General features: G+C 46.1%; 1 protein-coding gene across 1 annotated transcript; it reads left to right on the forward strand.

Annotated features, from left to right (window-relative positions):
• The first annotated feature begins 5,278 nt into the window (after positions 1-5,278).
• FKBP1A (FKBP prolyl isomerase 1A) lies at positions 5,279-16,192 on the forward strand. Its single transcript, XM_044298856.1, has 5 exons — positions 5,279-5,530; positions 8,785-8,832; positions 13,026-13,138; positions 13,257-13,410; positions 15,700-16,192. Exons 1-4 carry the CDS (start codon positions 5,494-5,496, stop codon positions 13,395-13,397), a joined length of 339 nt encoding a protein of 112 aa, XP_044154791.1. The 5' UTR covers positions 5,279-5,493; the 3' UTR covers positions 13,398-13,410; positions 15,700-16,192.
• The last annotated feature ends 7,674 nt before the right edge of the window (positions 16,193-23,866 follow it).

A 23,866-nucleotide genomic window follows, 5' to 3' on the forward strand; every position in this document is an offset into this window, starting at 1 on the left:
AGATCTATGGTCTCCCGCGTCCCGAGGACCTTCCGATTCTAGTAGCGAATGCAACCATTCTGCAGCTGCTGATGGGTTTCGGGATGAGGTAATCGTTCCATCCGGAAGACTCACTTTCGTTGTGGCCGGATACTGCAGTTGAAACCTGATTTGCTGTCGGAATAGAGTCGAGCATATGACGCTAAACTCCCTTCTTTGTCTTGCGACTTGAGCTGAATAGTCTGCAAAGAGTAGGATGACGTGCCCTCTAATCTTCAGGGGCTTTTTCCAGGCTCTGAAGGCCCTTAGAATGGACTCCTTATCATTAAAGTCCAAGTAGCGCATGATGACTTGACGGGGTCTCGGTATCAGGTCATTACCACCCCTAGCAGGTGAACGTTGTAAATCTGACACCGGTCCAACGCGATGAGCCCTTTCTACTTTGTGCCTGCCATCTAGCCCCAGGGCTATTGGTAGTTCCCTCTCCCAGATGTCTTTGAAAGCCTGCGGCTTGATAGATTTCGGTAGGCCTAAGAGCCTCAGGTTATTCCATCTGGAGCTATTCTCCAAGTCCTCCAGACGGTCCTTCAATTTGATGTGCTTTTGTAGCTCCTGAATAGCCATACCGTTCTTAGAATTCTCCTCCTCCATCAAGGCGAGCCGCTGCCCAAGATCTTCTAGCACGTGTCAGCTGCGCTACCGCTTTGAGCAGTTGTTGTAGAGACTGCGTCAGCGTTTTAGAGGGTGTCTCTTTAATATCAGGTGCCAAGTGCCTGGCTAATTCTATGGCTATAGTTTTGTAATTTATTTTAGCCATCTTAGGTTGGCTTTCCGTCTGGGTAACGGGCAAGGCATCGGTGGCATTATCTATGGCACTGTTCGGGGATGCTGGGCGCAAATCCGCCATCTTGCTCAGCATGGTGTTGTCGGCCTGTGACGCTCCGCTCCGTACCTGCTTGTTGCCGCTCCGGAGTAAGTATGTGTCCATGGAGCACAGGACAGAATGCTCTGAGGAGTTTAGGGTTACCAAAACTACCCCTTCTGTGCTGGTTTATTGCGTGATCTCAGCGCCGGAACCGGAAGTCTCTCTGCAGTTTGTTTTAACTGATGATCTATCCTCTGGATAGATCATCAACATCTGATCAGCAGGGGTCCGCCACCTGGGGCCCCTGCCGATCAGCTGTTTGAGAAGGCAGTGGCGCTCCAGCCGTGCCGCGGCCTTCTCACTGTTTACCGCTGGCCCAGTGACGTCACAACTATACCCTATATAGTGAGAAACCCACTCAGTGTACATAAGCATACACGAACAAAGGATAAACTGAGACTAGAAGGGTATAGTAGAAAAAATGTACATATACTTTATCAAACAATACATAAAAAATCCATAATTGGGTGATATATCACATTAGATAAAAAAGTGGACTACACCTGAGGGGACATAACATGATTACATACAAAGAAGGGGCAATGAGGTCAACACTCAGCTATACCTCAGCTAAGGTTCACAAGTAGCTAGAAAAAGTGCAAGTGCATATCTCGAAGCTTGTAACATATATATACATATACAGTTGCAAGAAAACGTATGTGAACCCTTTGGAATTGTATGGATTTCTGCACAAATTGGTCATAAAATGTGATCTGATCTTCATCTAAGTCACAACAATAGACAATCACAGTCTGCTTAAACTAATAACACACAAATAATTAAATGTTACCATGTTTTTATTGAACACACCATGTAAACATTCACAGTGCAGGTGGAAAAAGTATGTGAATCCCTAGACTAATGACATCTCCAAGAGCTAATTGGAGTGAGGTGGCAGCCAACTGGAGTCCAATCAATGAGATGAGATTGGAGGTGTTGGTTACAGCTGCCCTGTCCTATAAAAAACACACACAAATTCTGGGTTTGCTTTTCACAAGAAGCATTGCCTGATGTGAATGATGCCTCGCACAAAAGAGCTCTCAGAAGACCTACGATTAAGAATTGTTGACTTGCATAAAGCTGGAAAGGGTTATAAAAGTATCTCCAAAAGCCTTGCTGTTCATCAGTCCACGGTAAGACAAATTGTCTATAAATGGAGAAAGTTCAGCACTGCTGCTACTCTCCCTAGGAATGGCCGTCCTGTAAAGATGACTGAAAGAACACAGCGCAGACTGCTCAATGAGGTGAAGAAAAATCCCAGAGTGTCAGCTAAAGACTTACAAAAGTCTCTGGCATATGCTAACATCCCTGTTAGTGAATCTACGATACGTAAAACAGTAAACAAGAATGGATTTCATGGGAGGATACCACACAGGAAGCCACTGCTGTCCAAAAAAACATTGCTGCACGTTTACAGTTTGCACAAGAGCACCTGGATGTTCCACAGCAGTACTGGCAAAATATTCTGTGGACAGATGAAACCAAAGTTGAGTTGTTTGGAAGAAACACACAACACTATGTGTGAAGAAAAAGAGGCACAGCACACCAACATCAAAACCTCATCCCAACTGTGAGGTATGGTGGTGGGGGCATCATGGTTTGGGGCTGCTTTGCTGCGTCAGGGCCTGGACGGATTGCTATCATCGAAGGAAAAATGAATTCCCAAGTTTCTCAAAACATTTTGCAGGAGAACTTAAGGCCATCTGTCCACAAGCTGAAACTCAACAGAAGATGGGTGTTGCAACAGGACAACGACCCAAAGCATAGAACTAAATCAACAACAGAATGGCTTAAACAGAAGAAAATACGCCTTCTGGAGTGGCCCAGTCAGAGTCCTGACCTCAACCCGATTGAGATGCTGTGGCATGACCTCAAGAAAGCGATTCACACCAGACATCCCAAGAACATTGCTGAACTGAAACAGTTCTGTAAAGAGGAATGGTCAAGAATTACTCCTGACCGTTGTGCACGTCTGATCTGCAACTACAGGAAACGTTTGGTTGAAGTTATTGCTGCCAAAGGAGGTTCAACCAGTTATTAAATCCAAGGGTTCACATACTTTTTCCACCTGCACTGTGAATGTTTACATGGTGTGTTCAATAAAAACATGGTAACATTTAATTCTTTGTGTGTTATTAGTTTAAGTAGACTGTGATTGTCTATTGTTGTGACTTAGATGAAGATCAGATCACATTTTATGACCAATTTGTGCAGAAATCCATATCATTCCAAAGGGTTCACATACTTTTTCCTGCAACTGTATAGGACCTGTTTCACATACAGAGAGGTTCTCTACATATATCACAAATATCCACAATTGATGCTGATATATACGCATGTATCTCCACTGCCAGTGCATCAAATTAGGACATACATGTGTATAACGCACAGACCCAACCCCACGTGGGAAGAGGGACTAGTGCCTTACGCTGGGTTCACACCTGAGCGTTCGCGATGGAGCGCTCTGTATGCGCGATTGTACGGGCGTTTGCAATCGCGCATAAAGAGACAAGCGAACACCTATTGTCGCGCGTTCCCACTGAAGTCTATGTACGGGAACGCGCGACAAGACGCCCCAAAGAAGCTCATGTACGATCGTACGCGCTGTAAAACGCTCAGGTGAGAACCATTCCCATAGGGAATCATTGGTTCTTGCCTGTTGAGCGTTTTACAGCGCGTACGAACGCGCTGTAAAACGCTCAGGTGTGAACCCAGCCTTAAACTTAGCAAAAAAGTGCAAGTGTGCATATTATCATCTATTATAAAGAGTAGAAACAGAGTCCGATAAGGATGCATGAACGTGCATGTGCATGTGGCCTCAGGGGCAGATGTAAATGTCTACTAGTGCCCCAAAAGTGGAGCAATGCAAAGACACGCACATACAAATATATGCACCCTAGAAATCAATAAACTGAGTGACTATATCTAAATAGATACAATCAAAGTATCAGAAACGATCACAGAGATCGATTCCTGCACTAAAAAAGACTTCTAGATTTCTAGGGTGCATATATTTGTATGTGCGTGTCCTTGCATTGCTCCACTTTCATACTCACCTTGACTTGGACTGTTCTTGCATTCTGGATTCTTTGGGTGCATCAAGGTGGAACCCAGCCCCTGAGGTAGCATGCCATCCTCTGACCTGGTACACACAACGCCCGCTTGGAGAGACTGAGGTGTTCATTATTGAGGCACTGTGGCTGAGGCTACTTTCACACTTGCGTTATTGATTCCGGTATTGAGATCTGGCAGAGGATCTCAATACTGGAATTAAACGGATCCGTTTTGATTTTGGACATCGGGATGCATCCGTTCCGTTAGGATGATGCATCAGTTCCGTTAGGATGCGGTTGTGTGAAATCAAAACGGAAAAAAACAGATCCGTCACTAAATACATTAAAAGTCAATAGGTGAGGGATCAGTTTTTTTTGTTAGGGTCCCAAAAAAAAACGGATCTGTAACCGCTGACTTACATTGTTTTAAGTGTCAGATCCATTTTTGTGACCGGACACACAACCACAGCTTGCAGAGGTTTTGTGTCTGGTCACAAAACGTAATGCTGCAGGAACGGAAGACATCCTGATGCATCCTCTTTCCATTTAGAATGCATACGGACTAAACGGAAACATTTTTTCCAGTATTGAGCTTCTCTGCTGGATTTCAATACCGGAAAACAACAACGCAAGGTTATCAGGCTCATCATGAGGGCAAAACCCCTTTTTTGGGGTATAGACTAAGGATGCTTTTGTTATGGAGGTACTATGGATACCACTTTTTGGGCCAACGGGGGCTCTTATGGATGACTATGGCGCACACTTACAGGGGACTGGTACTGTTGTGGGGGAGAGATGCTGAGGCGGTCTGTCATAGGAACTCCCTAGCTATACAGCTGAGGGGGGGGAGGGGGGGTATTTTGCAGATGGCACATGCAGAACAGTGTACTTGTGATAAAACGGATCATTCAGATATGTAAGCCATGATCCAGATGTGAACACTTTTATGGGGACACAGCGCATAACAGCAAAGTCTACACAGGACCATGTCCTGAAATCTGCATATAAGAGTAATAAGCTCCTCAATAATACATTAGATAACAATGACACCGGTGCTCAGTCCTTGTAGTGCTAGTACTACAACGCCCAGCATGTCTTCTCAGCCAGCCCAAGAGAGGGAGAGACACACACAAGTCAGCTGAGAAGGTCACTTCCTCATACCGAATACAGTCTTAAAACAACAAAGGGTTCTTTCATGGCCACACGTCACGTGACTTTTCCTAAAGCCACCTCCCTTCTCAGGCGGCCATTTTTAAACCTGCAACCCCACCCTCTGGCTCTGGGCTCTAGAACCATTCTGCCAGGGTTGAAAATGGCCGCCACGAGCGTCACTGCCGCTACCTGACAAACAAAGCGTCTCCGAAGGAGCCAGCGTCATGACGTCATTAGAGCGTTGAGTGGGAGAGGACCAATGAGAGACCCTCATGAGAACGACGGTCCCTCCTGTTGGTGACGTCACTCCGTTTTCAGGGTATCCCAGCGCGGCGGCGGCGGCGGCTTGTCTTTTAGTGTGATCTGTGTGAAACGGTGACCAGTATGGGAGTGACTGTGGAGTCCATCTGCCCCGGGGACGGTAATATCTGCTGCACCTAGAACGCGGGGGAGATGTCATGTGATGGCCATTTAACATAGCCGTGGTCTGACTGATGGGGGAGGGGTGCAGTTATTTTATTATTTTCCTTATGTCTGCTGTGTTATACAATAAGGGGAATATGGAGGGGGAGGGGTAGCACATTATTATCAAACCGTGGGGGAGGGGAGTGGTACATTTATTATATACCTCTAGTTTGTGTATCTGTATGGGGCTGTGGGTAGTGTACACATAGATATCATTATAATACTGTACATATCGTCCTTGTGCTATAAATATCCCCCCCCCCAACAGTTATAATATATAGAGAGCCCTGGGTGGGGGGGCCTCGCCTTCTGAACGGCTCCCACTTGGCAGCACTGCCACTTATTATTACACGGTTCAATCTCCACCCTGTTATAGTCATTTCCACTGATACATTGTAACGATAGGCAGCGATCTGTGCTGCTGATGGATGGATGCCATTTTAACTCAGCTGTGAAGGAGTATTACGTCAGGAGGCATTTTCTGCCTTAGGCTACTTTCACGCTAGCGTTTACATTTTCCGGTATTGAGAGCCGCCAAATGTAATCCTTCAAAATGCACTCCGTTCCGTTTGGTTGCGTTTCCATACCGGAGAGCAAACCGCAGCAAAGTCCCCATTGACTTGCATTGTGCATCATGACGGATGCGTTTTTTCTCACACCATAGAAAACGGATCCGTCCCCCATTGACTTTCAGTGGAGTTCATGACGGATCCCTCTTGGCAATGTTAAATATAATGCAACCGGATCCATTCATAACGGACGCAGATGGTTGTATTATCAGTAACGGGAGCGTTTTTGTTGAACCCTGCGGGATCCAGCAAAGCCGCTAGTGTGAAGTAGCCTTAAGTAGATTACCGTTCACTGACAGCAAGTGGAGATCTAGGCAGCGGCAAAGAAACTAAGCACAAAGCTTGTACAGAGATGGGGTTCCACCAACAGAACAGAACAGTCAGTGCAGCTCTGAAGTATAATACAGGATGTAACTTAGGATCAGTACAGGATAAGTAATGTAATGTGTGTACACAGTGACTCCACCAGCAGAATAGTGAGTACAGCTCTAGAGTATAATACATGATGTAACTCAGGATCAGTACAGGATAAGTAATGTAATGTGTGTACACAGTGACTCCACCAGCAGAATAGTGAGTGCAGCTCTGGAGTATAATACAGGATGTAACTCAGGATCAGTATGGGACAAGTAATGTAATGTATGTGCACGGTGACTCCACCAGCAGAATAGTGAGTGCAGCTCTGGAGTACAATACAGGATGTAACTTGTGGTCCCTTTACACGGGATGATGATCTAGCAGATTGTCGGGAGGGAAGCGTTCCTTCCCGACAATCAGCTGATCGCTAGCAGAGGAGATCGGTTCATTTACATGCACTGATCTCCTCCACAGTATGGAGAGGAGAGATCGCTAATGCCATCGCTCTTCCCCATACTGTCTTATTGTTTCCCGCCAGCAGATCATGTTTACACAGCACAGTCTGCCTCTGGGAAACAATGATATGATCTGCTGCACAAAAGATTCAATTACCTGATGAACAAGCGCTTTTCTCGTTCATCGGGTAATCAGTGGTGCATTTTCACCGCCAGATCATCCCTTACAAGCATTATAGTAAGGCTGCTTAGCGATGATCTGTTAAAATGTCGCCCCGTGTAAAGGGCCCACTAGAATCGGTACATAAGTAATGTATGTAAACAATGACTCCACTAGCAGAATTGTAAGTGCAGCTCTGGAGTATAATACAGGATGTCACTCAGGATGAGTACAGGATAAGTAATGTAATGTGTATGTACACAGTGACTTAAAGGGGTTATCTGGGAATTTATATTGATCACCTATCCTCAGGATAGGTCATCAATATCAGACTGGTAGCAGTTCGACTCCTGGGACCCCAACCGTGTGTTGCTGCCACTTCCTAGGCTATGTGACGTAACTGTACTTCAGCCATTGAAGTGAATGGGGCTGAGTTGCAATACCAAGCATAGACTATACTTTGTATAGCGCTATGCTTGGAAAGCATCCAGGAGCCCGCCTTGCTCATCAGAGCTTTGGTGAGCGTGGTGACTCCCTGGAACAGCTGATTGGCAGGATTTAGACCCCCATGGATGTGATAATGATCATTTATTGGAAAAGAGTCTATTTTGAAGGGGTTGTCCGGGTTCAGAGCTGAACCCGGACATACCTCCATTTTCACCCTGGCAGCCCCCCTGACTTAAGCATCGTAGCAGTTCATGCTCCGATGCTCTCCTTTGCCCTGCACTAAATCGCGCAGGGCAAAGGCATTTTCAGGAGTTCCGGAGACGAACCAGGCTGAGAAGGTCACTTCCTCATACCGAATACAGTCTTAAAACAACAAAGGGTTCTTTCATGGACACGCGTCACGTGACTTTTCCTAAAGCCACCTCCCTTCTCAGGCGGTCATTTTTAAACCTGCAACCCCACCCTCTGGCTCTGGGCTCTAGAACCATTCTGCCAGGGTTGAAAATGGCCGCCACGACCGTCACTGCCGCTACCTGACAAACAAAACGTCTCCGAAGGAGCCAGCGTCATGACATCATTAGTCAGCGTTGTGATGCCAGGAAGTCCGGTGACGTCGCCGGCACTGATGGGGGGTCTTTAGCGCTGTCCTAGCCAGTAAAACGGCTAGGGCAGCGCTAAAGCCCGCCCATCAGAGCCGGTGAACACACTGCTGGACGGAAGCCTTCGCCCGGCAGTGTGTTGTTGTAAACAAAAGAGCCCGTGCCCTGTGCGTTCCAGCGCAGGGCAAGGGAGCGCATCGGAGCATGATATGCTCCGATGCTAGCATCAGGGGGGCTGCCTGGGTGAAAATATGAGTGTCAGAGTTCAGCTCTGAACTCGGACAGCCCCTTTAATAATAAATATAATGGGTCAGAAATTGTTAAAAATAGCAAAGTATTCCCCCTTCTCAATCCTCCGCCAGCACCTTTCAAAAGCTGCTCCAGTCCCCTCTGCGCTGCACTTCCTGTCAGGCAGGTCACTGATTGGCATTTCCGGTGTATCGGATAGGGACCGGAGCGGGGGGATTGGTGAAGGCAAGGAAAGCATCTTTATTTTCCACTTGTTCCCGTTTGTTGAATATAAAATTCTTCCCGGAGCACCCCTTTATATAAACTGTACATTATATATAATCCCCCCATTCTCCTAATGCCCCGATAACGACCATGTCCTATTTCCTCCACAGGACAGACATACCCTAAGAAGGGCCAGAAAGCTGTGGTGCACTACGATGGTAAGACTGGGTTTAATTGGTATTATTGTATGGGAGGGTTGACCCAGGTCTATAAAGGAGCAACTGAATGACTTAAAGGGTTTGGACACCTTCGGGGGCAATTTTTTATAATTGCATCTTACTCATTTGGGGTTAAAAATCACTTTTTTTTCCTTAAAAATATTCAACCATTTCTCAGGTACAAGCGTCAAGAGTCTGTTTGCAAGTTGTCACAGTCTCTTTTCTCTGAATCCCATCATCTGATGGTTGATGTGTAGCTCTTATCTCTGATCTCCTGACCTCATAAAAGCTCATTATAGCTCTATTTTCATCAAGCCAATAAGAATATGACTTAAAGGGGTTCAGCAGTTTTTTTTAAACTGATGATCTATCCTCTGGATAGATCATCAGCATCTGATCAGCGGTAGTCCGATACCCGGGACCCCTGCTGATTAGCTGTTTGAGAAGGCAGTAGCGCCACGACCTTCTAGCTGTTTATTGCAGGCCCAGTGATGTCATGACTAGTATCACAGGCCTGGGTGGGGCTGAGCTCTGTTCACTTGAATGGAGCTTAGCCCAGCCCAGGCCTGTGATACTAATCGTGCCTTCACTGGGCCTGCGGTAAACAGCGAGAAGGCCGCGGCGCTACTGCCAGCGCTGCTGCCTTCTCAAACAGCTGAACAGCAGGGGTCCCGGGTAGATCATCAGTTTCAAAAAATTGCAGAACCCCTTTAAATAAGCGTTTGAGGTCCGGAGATAAGAGCTACACATGAACCATTAGATGACGGGATTCAAAGTTCAATGTATAAATTATATGCAATAAGTTCCCTCTAGTGGTTGCTTTCGGCAGACAGAATGGGGCCAAGATGCAATACCAGATACCATCACTGGACCAGCGTTGGGTTGTTTAAAGAAATATCAAACCAGATCCTCTTATTTTTTTCGAAACTCTATAGTCTGGTAATAATGACACCGGTGCAAGATTATCAGATGCACAATGCCGTTTTGGGTCCAGCAGTGATCTCTGTTGGATCTGAGCTTTTTGTATTAGTAGTAGTACTAGTAATGGATTCTTCAGTGAGACCTTGTTACTTATGATGAAGTAGAATCAATCTTGGGTTTCTACACAATCACTTGCTCTGCGGTGTCTTTTCCAGCACAGGATATTGGGCCGCCTGCTGTTTCCTACAGTCTCCCACACTTCCTGGCTCACTTCCTGGCATTAGAGATTTGTCCTTATAGCTCCCCCCCCACACACTTTTGGACCATGTACTCACATTTTCAGCAGCAGCTGATGTATGCTATGTTCTTAGTTAGGTGCTGAGGCTCAAAACCTACTCACAGCTGAGGGTGTGTTACACTTGTATCCATTTTAGACAGTCTTCTGTGAGCTTAGCTGGCTGATTTCAGGTTGATACATTGTTACAAACTATCAGGACAGGCAAGAGTTTTGTGCTCAGCTCACAGGGGATTGTTTGGATACATTGTCACAAGCCCTCAGCTGTGAGAAGTATTAGTCCTGTACTGTGTCGCTGATGGGGCTCAATTTAGGCATGTCCTCGAAGGCCCATTAGTCCCTTGGAGCTAGGGCTGCAGTAAACGAATATTTTTGTAATCGAGTATTCTATCGATTATATTTCTCAATTCATCGAGTAATCTAATAAGAAAAAGCTACTTAAAATAACGTACGTAATTAGGCATGTATAAAGTTATTGGTTTGAAGGGGTTAATGGAAACACCTTGGCATTAGGTATGTATAAAGTTATTGGTTTGGATGGGTTAATGGAAGCACCTTGGCATTAGGCATGTATAAAGTTATTGGTTTGAAGGGGTTAATAACTTTATACATGCCTAATGCCAAGGTGCTTCCATTAACCCCTCCAAACCCAATGGGCATGTATAAAGTTATTGGTTTGAAGAGGTTAATGAAAGAACCTTGGAGGTGCCTTCATTAACCCCTCTCTAAACCAATAACTTTATACATGCCAAGGTGGTGCCTGCAGCCTCCATTAACCACTCTCTCTCCATCTGCCTTTCATTTCAATATCTGCCTCCCCCCCCAGCCTCTGATCTGCCTCCCCCCCCCCCAGCCTCTGATCTGCCCCCTCTGGTAACGCAACACCCCCCCCAGTATTAATCATTGGTGGCAGTGGCCACAGGGTCCCCCTCCTCCCCCCCTTCATTCGGTTACCATGGCAGCCAGGAGTCACGCTACTGAAGTCCTGGCTGCCATTGTATGTTAGTGAGCAGAGAGCAGCGCATTATACTCACGTGCGCTGTGGCCGCTGGTCGCTCCTTCTCATAGGTCTGTGCGGCGCATTGCTAATGCTGTAAGCATTAGCAATCCGCCGCACAGACAGAAGGAGCGACCGGCGGCCACAGCGCACGTGAGTATAATGCGCTGCTCTCTGCTCACTAACATACCATGGCAGCCAGGACTTCAGTAGCGTGACTCCTGGCTGCCATGGTAACCGATCGGAGCCCCAGCATTACACTGCTGGGGCTCCGATCGGAACTGCAAACTGCCACCAATGATGGGGGGGGGGGGGGGAGGAGGAGGGGGACCCTGTGGGATATGGCCGTCACATTCATTGGTGGCGCAGTGGCCACAGTCCCTCCCCTCCTCCTCCTACTCTGTCCTCATTGGTGTTCAGCGTCAGCCACGCACAGTGGGGAGGGAGAGACTCCCTCCTCCTCCCTCCGCTGTGCCGGCCGACACGGAAGCGGTGAATGAGATGCTTAATTTCACTCCCGCTCCGTGATCATGTGATGTAACGATTACTCGATGCAGGGAAACTTGACTCGATTTAATCGAGTTATTCGAATAATCGTTTCAGCCCTACTTGGAGCATTAAATTGGTTGCATGATCAGTCATCTCCTTTAGGCCCCCTGCACCCCTTGGTCGTGCTGCGGGCCGCAGTGCACGAACACAGTCCGTGGGGCAGCAGATCGCGGACCCATTCACTTGAATGGGTCTGCGATCCGGCCGTTCCGCAAAAAGATAGAACATGTCCTATCTTTTTGTGGATCGGAAGTACGGGACGAAACCGCACGGAAGCACTCCGTAGGGTTCCGTTCGGTACCATTCCGCATCTCCGGATTGTGGACCCATTCCAAGTGAATGGGTCCGCATCAGTGATGCGGAATGCTCACGGAACGGCACCCGTGTATTGCTGATCCGCAAATGCGGTCCGCAATACAGCAACGGGAAGCACACGTTCGTGTGCAGGGGGCCTTAGGGTACGGCTATGGGCGGCATAAAAGCTGCAGGATTGCATGTGGAAAATCTGCACCAATGTGGACGAGAGTTTAAAGGGGTCGCCCTTGTCCAAATATTGATGACCAATCATCAGTATCTGCTGATTAGCTGTTGAAATGTGCTGTGGTGCCATGCAGAGGGTGAAATTGGTGGCGACAAGTAAGTGAAAAAGAAATCGGTCCAGCTCACCATCAATATATCTAACTCCACATCTGAGATGGCGTCCAGGAAGCCGCTTTGGCTACGGATGCAGCATGCCGAACAGGAAATCCAGCAGCACATCCATGAAATCTTCACCATCATATTAAAAGTATAGCATCCAGTAGTCATGACATCACTAAGAATAACGTGTCCGAAACACGCAGGCAACGATGTACCCTGCTGGATGTTATGCTTATTATGTGATCCAACAGAGGTGAAGGTTTTATGGACGTGCTGCTGGATTTCTTGTTTGGCATGAAATCTGTGGCGAATCCGCAGCTTTTCTGCAGAAGAATTCCGTAACAAAATCTGCACCACTAGGGGTCATTCACACGCCCATATCTGTTTTTCAGATCAGCGCGTAAAGTCCCTAGAAATGCCTATTGTCTGCAAAACATGTTCTATTATTTTTATTTTTTTGTGGGGTCGCGAAATGGACATATGGATGAAGACCGCACACAGTGTGCTGTCATCCGCATCTTTAGCGGCCCCATTGGAATGAATGGGCCCATATCTGATGCGCATTGAAAATGCAGTCGCGTGACTGGACCCTTAATGTACTCCTAATGTGCGAGCCGGAGCAACTATCTGGCTCCTAGATCATGTGAAAGGGGCCGCACCATGACCGTGTGCTGTGCAAAAGCTAGAGTGATCTGTCAAGCACTGCAGCCCCGTCATCCAGGCCATTCACACGGCTGCCTTTGGATGGACTGCCCATGGGTCAAGCTCTTTCATAAAGTCTCTTCTTTTCAGGGTATCTGCTAGATGGAAGGAAGTTTGACTCTTCTCGTGACAGGAATAAGCCCTTCTGCTTCTGTCTTGGAAGGAATGAGGTGATCCGTGGCTGGGAAGAAGGTGTAGCACAGGTAAGGTGGGCACTAACCCCCCTCCTCCTACTCCTTTAACTGGTGTGGGACTATTGGATACTATACTGATGTGGTGTCAATAAGTTGCAGACTTATTATTTTGCTTTCCATGTTATAGATGAGTGTGGGTGAAAGAGCACGTTTGACTTGCACCCCAGATTATGCATACGGCAGCAAAGGTCACCCTGGCATCATCCCACCAAATGCTGTCCTTGTCTTTGATGTGGAGTTGCTGCGATTGGAGGGAGGGTCGCACTGACCCTAGAGTGTGGGTAAGTATGGTGCCGCAGTCTCCCTCCCTGCTTCACCACGTTTGGTAAAGATCAATGAAAAGATAAATAAACATCTGCATAGTAATAGGCTGCAGTATTATATTGCAGAGCTGCACTCACTATTCAGGTCCCCCCAATCAGCTTAGTTGAATTCCTATATTGCATGGGATATATATATATATATATATATATATATATATATATATATATATCTATATAGGAATGTGGGCAGCACCACTATCAGAATAGTACTGGCGGAGTGCCAGCGGCTGAGTCGGCGATCCACCTCCAAACGGTATAAAAAAAATGAACTCCGCGGCACATCCAAGTCGTGAAAAAGTAAAAGAAATTTTAATCACCAAACATGCGACGTTTCAATCCTCTCAATGGGATTTTTCTCAAGCAATTTTCTCAAGAAAAATCCCATTGAGAGGATTGAAACGTCGCATGTTTGGTGATTAAAATTTCTTTTACTTTTTCACGACTTGGATGTGCTGCGGAGTTCATTTTTTATATATATATATATATATATATTATTTATTTTTAGACATATCAAAGGTTTTTAACGGTGGGGGTCTTGGTGTTGAGACCCCCATGGATCTCCAGAATGAGACGAGAGGAGCGCTGACATCACTCTTTCTCTCTTCTAGGGATGGAATTGACTGTCTTGTAGCAAGGATATGCAAGCTTTTCCCTCGTTTTGCTCTTTGAATCTGTGGAGGTCTCAGCACTTAGACCCCCACCGAGCAAGCCTTTGATATGTCTCTGACATATATAAAATGTTTTAGCAAAATTCAGTGACCCTTTAAGTTCTTTTGGAAAAGGCACTTACTTACCACAGTTGACCCTAGGCTAAATGTGTGGTATTTGCATAGTAATGTATTTACAATTAGTCTTGCGACTATTGTTTACCACATCTTACCTTTGCCTATTTGTGCAATTTGCTAAAGCATCACATTTATTCCTCCATTTTAGAGATGCAAAAGAAGGCGATTTTAAAACAAAGTAGCCAGAGTCGCACTGCTGTTATATTCTGTTTGCTTATCCAAGGTACAGCAGTGTGCACTACCGCTGTATCCTCATTTATCGAAGCGTTGTATTCACTATATAGGGCTCATGCACACGACCTCGCTGTGTTTTGCAGCCAGCAAAACACTGATGCCGCCAGTGTCCCTCCCTTAATAGAAATGCCTATTCTTGTTCGCAAAACGGACTAGAATAGGACATGTTAGGGAGCAACGGATGCGGACAGCAAATGGAGTGCGGTTCGCATCTTTTGCAGCCCCATTGAAGTGAATGTGTCCACATCCGAGCCGCAAAAAATGCAGCTCAGATGCGGAACCAAACCACGTTCATGTGCATGAGCCCTCTGGTGCGCAGACTGCCGGAGGAGGCATTTAATTTATGAGGAGGCCTTCACCTTGTCATAAATTAAATGGCTCCTCCTGCAGAGAAGGTCCTATCATAACCAGCGTAGCACACACCGGTCTTGGTAAATCAGGGCCTTAGTTCTTCAGATATCTGCCCAGTTCTTGATGTAAAGATGACACTTTCCGAAATGAAAATCACCAGCGCAAGCTTTGTGCTGAAGCAGGCCGGAGATTTCAGCTTTTATGTGAGTGTAGCTCTGAAATATAATATGCACTTTAACTCATTATCAGTATAGTAATGTGACTTCACCAGCAGAATAGTGAGTGCAGCTCTGGAGTATAATACAGGATGTAACCCAGGATCAGTACAAGATAAGTAATGTATGTACACAGTGACTCCAAGAGCAGAATATTGAGTGCAGCTCTGAATAATAATACATGATGTAACTGAAGAACAGTACAGGATATGTACTATCTTGTACCTATTTACAGTGTCTCCACCAGTGTAAAAGTGACTGGTGACTGTGGGTACTAACCCCTAGACAGTGAAGCGTTAAGCTTGTAATACGCACAAAAAATGGAAGTTGAACTGCCCCTTAGGGCATCTAATCTGCATTCACTTCAATGGGGCCACAAAAGATGCGGACAGCAGAGCATGTTCTGTCCACATCCGTGTGTCCGTTCCGTGCCATATACGCAAAAAATAGAATGTGTCCAATTCTTGTCCACATTAGGGACAAGGATAGGACTGTTCTGTTATGGGCATTTTGCAGAACACAAAAGGCCGATATCCGTGTTTTGCCTATTGGCAATTTGCTTTCCATCACAATTATCTTCCTCTATTTACCCCCTCCCCCGATGTGCTGAGGCATGATTCCCCCATACTCTGTCTGACTTGCTCCTCTTATTCCTTGTCAAGGTTTGCCCGATCCCGTGAACAGAGTGCAGAACACAGTGGACACAAAGCCTGAACCTTCTACCCTCCACACTTCCACCTGCTGCCTTCTTGCCTTCCTACTCTGGGGCATATTTGAGCAACCCCTTTTGGATACCGTTATAAAAGGGTTAAGGTGGCAGCACCAGTTACTCCCCCTCTGAGGCGGTAACATTCGTTACTTTGGTCACCTGCTGAAGATGCCCCCCTGATTCCAGCCTGACGAATGCACTTGAGGGATGAGGACAGCTCTTGTAATGCACCTGCTAACCATTCCGGAGCTGTCTGCCCATGCCCGGCAGAGCCTGCCAATTGTCATTCCAGCTCTGCAGTGCCACGTCTGCTTTCTTCCCTTATGTGGCAGGGTTCTGTCCTGTGCTGCATGCGGCCCCCTCCTCACACAATCACATTAATTGCTTTTCTCTATCCTTGGAGGTCTCTGCTCTGACGTCACAATAAAGAATCTGTTTCCTGACAACCCTTGTGTAAGATATATAAGACTGCGTCTTGTCTACTAATTCCTAGCGTGTGAAGTAATGGAAGTTACTGGTACCCAGTCATGGAGGGGCTGTTTCCCTAACCACGTATATGGCAGATCCAGCTACAAGCTATTCGCAGGGCTGGCCAACCTTCTGCTCTCCAGGTGTTGTAAAACTACAATTCCCACCATGCCCTTCTGTAGGCTGATGGCTGTCTGGGCACACTGGGAGTTGTAGTTTTGCAACAGCTGGAGAGCCACAGGTTGGCCATCCCTGAGCTATTTCACTGTCTCCTTTTCAGATAATTAGTGGTGTCTCCTCTGCAGGATCGGGGGAGGGGCACTAAACTTTGCTCGTGTAGATAGTCCACCCACCGGTTCTAGGCCCATCTGTGCCAATATCTGTGCAGTTATATATTTTTTTTAAATACCACTTTAGTCTCGTATAAAGAAAGTCACCACAGGGTGCACATAGGAAGAGGAACTAAAACACTGTCATAGTGTTATGTGGGGACATGAAAATAACTGATCAGTCATTGGCTTCATGAGCTTCTATACTGATGTGATCAGCTCCCCCTGCTGGATGAAGACCAGATGTTCACCTTCAGACACCATATCCTAACGCTCCCGAGTTAGAGCCTAAACAATGTGCTTCATCTGTATATGCCGACAAACTGTGACAATTCACAGTAAGGCCCCATTCACACGACCGCATTTTTGGTCCGCAAAAAAAAAAGACAGCACACCGTATGTCCGTTCCACAGCCCCACAGAAAAGATAGAACATGTCCTATTCTTGTCCGTTTTGCAGACAAGAATTGGCATTGTTACAATGGATCCACACAAAAAAAACGGATGTCATTTTTTATGGTTTTGCTTTTTGCCGACCGCAAAATACATAAACGGTCGTGCGAATGCCCCCTAAAACGCAGGAATTTTGCTGAAGCTGCCACCATCCAGGCAGGATTGTTCTCCTTCCTAATATCCTCAGAACACTGTGGGGGAGATTTATCAACACAAATGTAAAGGAAATCTTTCTTAGTTGCCCCTAGCAACCAGACTCCAACTTAAATTTTTCAGAACTTCTGAAAATGAATGGTGAAATCTAATTCGCTGCTATGGGCAACTAAGCCGTTTTTTTTCCTTTTACGCCCATTATGATAAATCTCCCTTTTTATTTCTAGTCAGACATCAATCAGAATTGCTGGAAGATGACTGAGGAACTTCTATCCCATCTAATATATTGTATATCACAGTCAGTATTCAGTTTTACTGTATAGCTGTGGGGATCCTGCAGCTGTTACTGGTGCAGATATTCACACGGACCAGTGCGGCAGACGGGTGGTAAGTAATGAGCTGCGTGGTCGCGTCCATCGCTCAGGATACATGCTCACTTGTAAAAACTAGGGATCGACCGATATTATTTTTTTTTTCTAGAGCCGATGCCGATAGCTGATAATTTATACCGATATTCTGTGAATTTTCATAAAAAAAAAAAAAAATTCTACACAAATCTGCTGAAAATGAATGTTTATTGTTAACGTGTATTTTTTATTTTTTTTGTACATCTTTTTTTCATTTATATACTTAATATATATTTTTTTATTTTACTAACTTTTAGCCTCCTTAGGGGCTAGAACCCTTGTCCTATTCACCCTGATAGAGCTCTATCAGGGTGAATAGGACCTTGCGCTCTCCCTGCTCCCCTGTGCACTGTGCACACAGCAGCAGGGAGCTGACTATGGCAGCCAGGGCTTTAATAGCGTCCTGGCTGCCATGGTAACTAATCGGAGCACAGAAGGGAGAAAGAAAAGCAGACAGATTACCCCTTTTTAAAATAATTGCTTGATTTTTTTTTTTTTTATAAATATCTTTTCATGGGACAACACTGAAGATCTGACACTTTGATACAATGTAACGTAGTCAGTGTACAGCTTGTATAACAGTGTGAATTTGATGTCCCCTCAAAATAACTCAACACACAGCCATTAATGCCTAAACCGCTGGCAACAAAAGTGAGTACACCCCTAAGTGAAAATGGCCAAATTTTGACCAATTAGTCATTTTCCCTCCTCATGTGACTCATTAGTGTTACAAGGTCTCAGGTTCGTTAAATTTGGGGTTATTGCTCTCGCACTGGTCACTGGAAGTTCAACATGGCACCTCATAGCAAATAACTCTCTGAGGATCTGAAAAAAAGAATTGTTGCTCTACATACAGGCATCCTCAAGCTGCGGCCCTCCAGCTGTTGCAAAACTACAACTCCCAGCATGCCCGAACAGCCTACAGTAGGACATTGTGGGAGTTGTAGTTTTACAACAGCTGTAGGGCTGCAGTTTGAGGATGCCTGCTCTACATACAGACCTAGGCCAGGGATGCTCAACTTGTGGCCCTCCAGCTGTTGCAAAACCACAACTCCCAGCATGCCTGGATAGCCTACAGCAGTGAATGATGGGAGTTGTAGTTTTACAAAAGCTGGAGGGCCGCAGGTTGAGCAGCCCTGGCCAAGGCTATAAGAAGATTGCCAACACCCTGAAACCGAGCTGCAGCACGGTGGGTAAGACCATACTGTGGTTTAACAAGACAGGTTCCACTCAGAACAGGCTTCGCAATGGTCGACCAAGGAAGTTGAGTGCACGAGTTCAGCGTCATATCAAGAGGTTATCTTTTCAAAATAGACGTATGAGTGCTGCCAGCATTACTGCAGAGGTTAAAGGGGTGGGGGTCCGCCTGTCAGTGCTCAGACCATACGCCGCACATTGTATCAAATAGGTCTGCATGTCGTCCAAGAAGGAAGCCTCTTCTATAGCTGATGCACAAGAAAACCCCCCAGTTTGCTAAAGATAAGCAGACTAAGGACCTGGATTACTGGAACCATGTCCTGTGGTCCGACGAGACCAAGATAAACTTATTTGGTTCAGATGGTGTCAATCGTGAGTAGCGGCAACCAGGTCAGGAGTACAAAGACCTACAGTCAAGCATGGTGGTGGGAGTTTATTGATAAGCCTTCTATGTGGGACAGTATAAAAAATAGAAACATAGAATGTGTCGGCAGATAAGAACCATTTGGCCCATCTAGTCTGCCCAATATACTGAATACTATGGATAGCCCCTGGCCCTATCTTATATGAAGGATAGCCTTATGCCTATCCCATGCATGCTTAAACTCCTCCACTGTATTTGCAGCTACCACTTCTGCAGGAAGGCTATTCCATGCATCCACTACTCTCTCAGTAAAGTAATACTTTTCTTCTTTTAAATATTCTCTCCTCTTATACCGTGTTGATTCCCTTTATGTATTTAAAGAGAGTCTATCACCTAAACTGACCATTATAGAACACTAACACCATGATCTGCATTATAGTCCCCATATTGGAATGCAACTTACTGTATAGCAGTCCGTTGATTATTTCCGCTGAAAAACACTTTTATTCAATATCGTAATTAGCTCTGAAGGTGCCCAGGCCCCTCGTCGCTTTTCATATGAAATCCCTCCCCTTTCACCCCTCTAGCCCGCCCTAGAAATCCAGCGCCAGCGCACTTCATTTCCCATTATGGGCAGAGGCACAAGAGCGTTTAATGCGCATGTGCCAGAATGGGGAATGAGGTGCGCAGGCACAGCGAATCTTGTGAACGGCACTGACACTGGATTTCTGAAGAACCGCAATACAGCAACGGTCATGTGCATGAGCCCTAAAGGTGATGGACTGGCCAAGCATGTCTCCAGACCTAAACCCTATTGAGCATCTGTGGGGCATCCTCAACTGGAAGATGGAGGAGCAGAAGGTCCCTAACATCCACCAGCATTGTGATGTCATCATGGAGGAGTGGAAGGGGTTTTCCAGTGGCAACTTGTGAAACTCTAGTGAACTCCATGCCCAAGAGAGTAAGGCAGTGCTGGAGAACAATAGTGGCCACACAAAATATTGACATTTTGGGCACAATTTAACCATTTTCACTTAGGGGTGTACTCACTTTTGTTGCCAGTGGTTTAGACAGTAATGGCTGTGTGTTGAGTTATTTTGAGGGCACATCAAACTGACTACTTTACATTGTATTGTTCACATGGCTAAAATCTACCACTGATTCAGAAGCGGAAAACAGGCGTTTTCAGCGGCTAAATCCATGCTAAAATGTTAAAAACTCCACCTTGTGCACACAGTGTAAAATGGTAGAGGTTGTTTCAGAAGCTGATTTTAAAAACACTTAGGCCCCTTTCACACGGGCGAGTATTTCGCGCGGGTGCAATGCGTGATGTGAACGTATTGCACCCGCACTGAATCCGGACCCATTCATTTCTATGGGGCTGTGCACATGAGCTGTGATTTTCACGCATCACTTGTGTGTTGCGTGATAATCGCAGCATGCTCTATATTCTGCGTTTTTCACGCAACCCAGGCACCATAGAAGTGAATGGGGCTGCGTGAAAATCGCAAGCAAGTGGGGATGTGGTGCGATTTTTCACGCATGGTTGCTAGGTGACGATAGGGCTGGGGACCCAATCTGTATTATTTTCCCTTATAACATGGTTATAAGGGAAAATAATAGCATTCTGAATACAGAATGCAAAGACTCACCGAGTCCACTTGATCGCGTAGTTGCGGATCTCTGTAATCTGTGATCTTCTTCTGTAATGTTGAGCTGCCGGCTAAGGACCTGTGGTTACGTCACATCACATGGTCCAATCACATGGTCCCCACCATGGTGATGAACCATGTGATTGGACCATGTGATGAGCACAGTGACGTCGCCACAGGTCTTTTGCCAGGTCCTGAAGATAGAACAGAGACCTTTTTTTTTTTTTTTTTTTTTAACCCCTCCATCTCTAATTTACTTTTCATTCTGTATTAAAAATGCTATTATCTTCCCTTATAACCATGTTATAAGGGAAAATAATAAAATCTACACAACACCTAACTCAAACCTGAACTTCAGTGATGAAGTCCGGGTTTGGCTCTGGGTACCAAACATGCCGATTTTTCTCACGCGGGTGCAAAACGCAGTAAAATGCTTTGCACACGCGCGGAAAAATCACGCATTTTACCGCAACGCACCCGCATCTTTTCCGGCCCTAACACACCACGATCGCGTGAAAGAGGCCTTAAGAAGCAACTTTAATTCCTGGAACCAGGAATTGTGGATTTTATAGAAGTCAATGGGGAAGCAGAGAAACCTCAACCAAATACTCTTTTAATACTTTTGTAAGAATTCCTCTAAATCCTCCAGCAAATTAGAAATCTGCCACCACAAATGACCTGCTTCCAGCTAGTAATCTGCTACTGATTTTTCTGCTGCCGATTTTGTAAACTTAGCCAAATGTTGTTTTTTTCCTGGATCTTTGGGGCCGTTATGGTATCAGAGCCTAGTTATATATTTATCTCCCTCCAGGGCTGCCATCAGAAATTTTGGGGCCCCTTACACAGCTCAAGGCCTGGGCCCCCCCTCCTACCCCGCCCCTTTAGAATCCATCCTGACTCCACCTCCCCTCCACCCCCAAGGACCTACCCCCAATTTCATTATTTTTTTACAACTACAAAGACAGTAAAAAGTGATAATCAGCGATTTCAGTAAGGAATTAATTTTTGACCAAATAATATGAAGCCTGCTACCACGACAAGGTAGACTCTTTTAAGCAGGACCCTACACTAACACTAACTACACTACTTGTTCTAATCTGCCCTAGCAATCTTCCCCTGGCACATTTAAGAAAAAACACCTTAAAAGCACAAGGTTTACTGTTACAGTGTTATGGGGGGATCTGTGGATGACGTACTGTTATGGGGGGAATCTGTGGATGACACACTGTTATGGGGGGAATCTGTGGATGACACACTGTTATGGGGGGAATCTGTGGATGACACACTGTTATGGGGGGAATCTGTGGATGGCACACTGTTATGGGGGAATCTGTGGATGACACACTGTTATGGGGGGAATCTGTGGAGGACTTACTGTTATGGGGGGAATCTGTGGAGGACTTACTGTTATGGAGGGAATCTGTGGATGACACACTGTTATGGGGGGATCTGTGGATGACGTACTGTTATGGGGGGAATCTGTGGAGGACACACTGTTATGGGGGGAATCTGTGGATGGCACACTGTTATGGGGGGATCTGTGGATGATGTACTGTTATGGGGGGTAATCTGTGGAGGACACACTGTTATGGGGGGAATCTGTGGATGGCACACTGTTATGGGGGAATCTGTGGATGACACACTGTTATGGGGGAATCTGTGGATGACACACTGTTATGGGGGAATCTGTGGATGACACACTGTTATGGGGGAATCTGTGGAGGACTTACTGTTATGGGGGGAATCTGTGGAGGACACACTGTTATGGGGGGAATCTGTGGATGGCACACTGTTATGGGGGAATCTGTGGATGACACACTGTTATGGGGGAATCTGTGGATGACACACTGTTATGGGGGAATCTGTGGATGACACACTGTTATGGGGGAATCTGTGGATGACGTACTGTTATGGGGGGAATCTGTGGAGGACTTACTGTTATGGGGGGAATCTGTGGATGGCACACTGTTATGGGGGAATCTGTGGATGACACACTGTTATGGGGGAATCTGTGGATGACACACTGTTATGGGAGATCTGTGGATGACGAACACTGTTATGGGGGATCTGTGGATGACACACTGTTATGGGGGAATCTGTGGATGACACTGTTATGGGGGAATCTGTGGATAACACACTGTTATGGGGGATCTGTGGGTGACACACTGTTATGGGGGAATCTGTGGATAACACACTGTTATGGGGGAATCTGTGGATAACACACTGTTATGGGGGAATCTGTGGATGACACACTGTTATGGGGGAATCTGTGGATGACACACTGTTATGGGGGATCTGTGGATGACACACTGTTATGGGGGAATCTGTGGATGACACTGTTATGGGGGAATCTGTGGATAACACACTGTTATGGGGGGATCTGTGGGTGACACACTGTTATGGGGGAATCTGTGGATAACACACTGTTATGGGGGAATCTGTGGATGACACATTGTTATGGGGGAATCTGTGGATGACACACTGTTATGGGGGGGATCTGTGGATGACACACTGTTATGGGGGGGATCTGTGGATGACACACTGTTATGGGGATATGTGGATGACACTCAACCACTCTCAAACCTAACTGGTCAAACTTGTTAAATGGATCCCAAACACAATATGCACAATAACACCCCCCACCCCCTCCAACACTTAATTAACCCCTTCATGGCCTAAACATTTTTTTCAAAGCTGAACACAAAGCTAAATAGGGCTGGGTGGGCTGGCAAGGGAGGGGTTAATAACAATAAGTGATGGAGGATCCTGGCCCTGTGGGATAATCCAGAAAACAGCTTTGCATTTTACCCCCGAGCAAAGACCACACAACATAGAGCTGCCGAGCCAAGGAGACAACATAAGGATCAATATGAAAATAAATAATTTGGAGCCTTTGAAATCGCTCAGCTCAGTATGCGGCATAGGCTACTGTCACACTGCCGTTTCTGGGTCTGCCTGTGAGATCTGTTTCAGGGATCTCACAAGCGGCCCCAAACAGATCAGTTTTGCCCCAATGCATTCAGAATGTATAAGGATCCGTTCAGAATGCATCAGTTTGGCTCCGTTCCGCCTCCATTCCGCTCTGGGGGCTGCTTGCA

This window comes from Bufo gargarizans, chromosome 6, assembly GCF_014858855.1.
Source record: "Bufo gargarizans isolate SCDJY-AF-19 chromosome 6, ASM1485885v1, whole genome shotgun sequence".
Classification (NCBI taxonomy): Eukaryota; Metazoa; Chordata; class Amphibia; order Anura; family Bufonidae; genus Bufo; species Bufo gargarizans.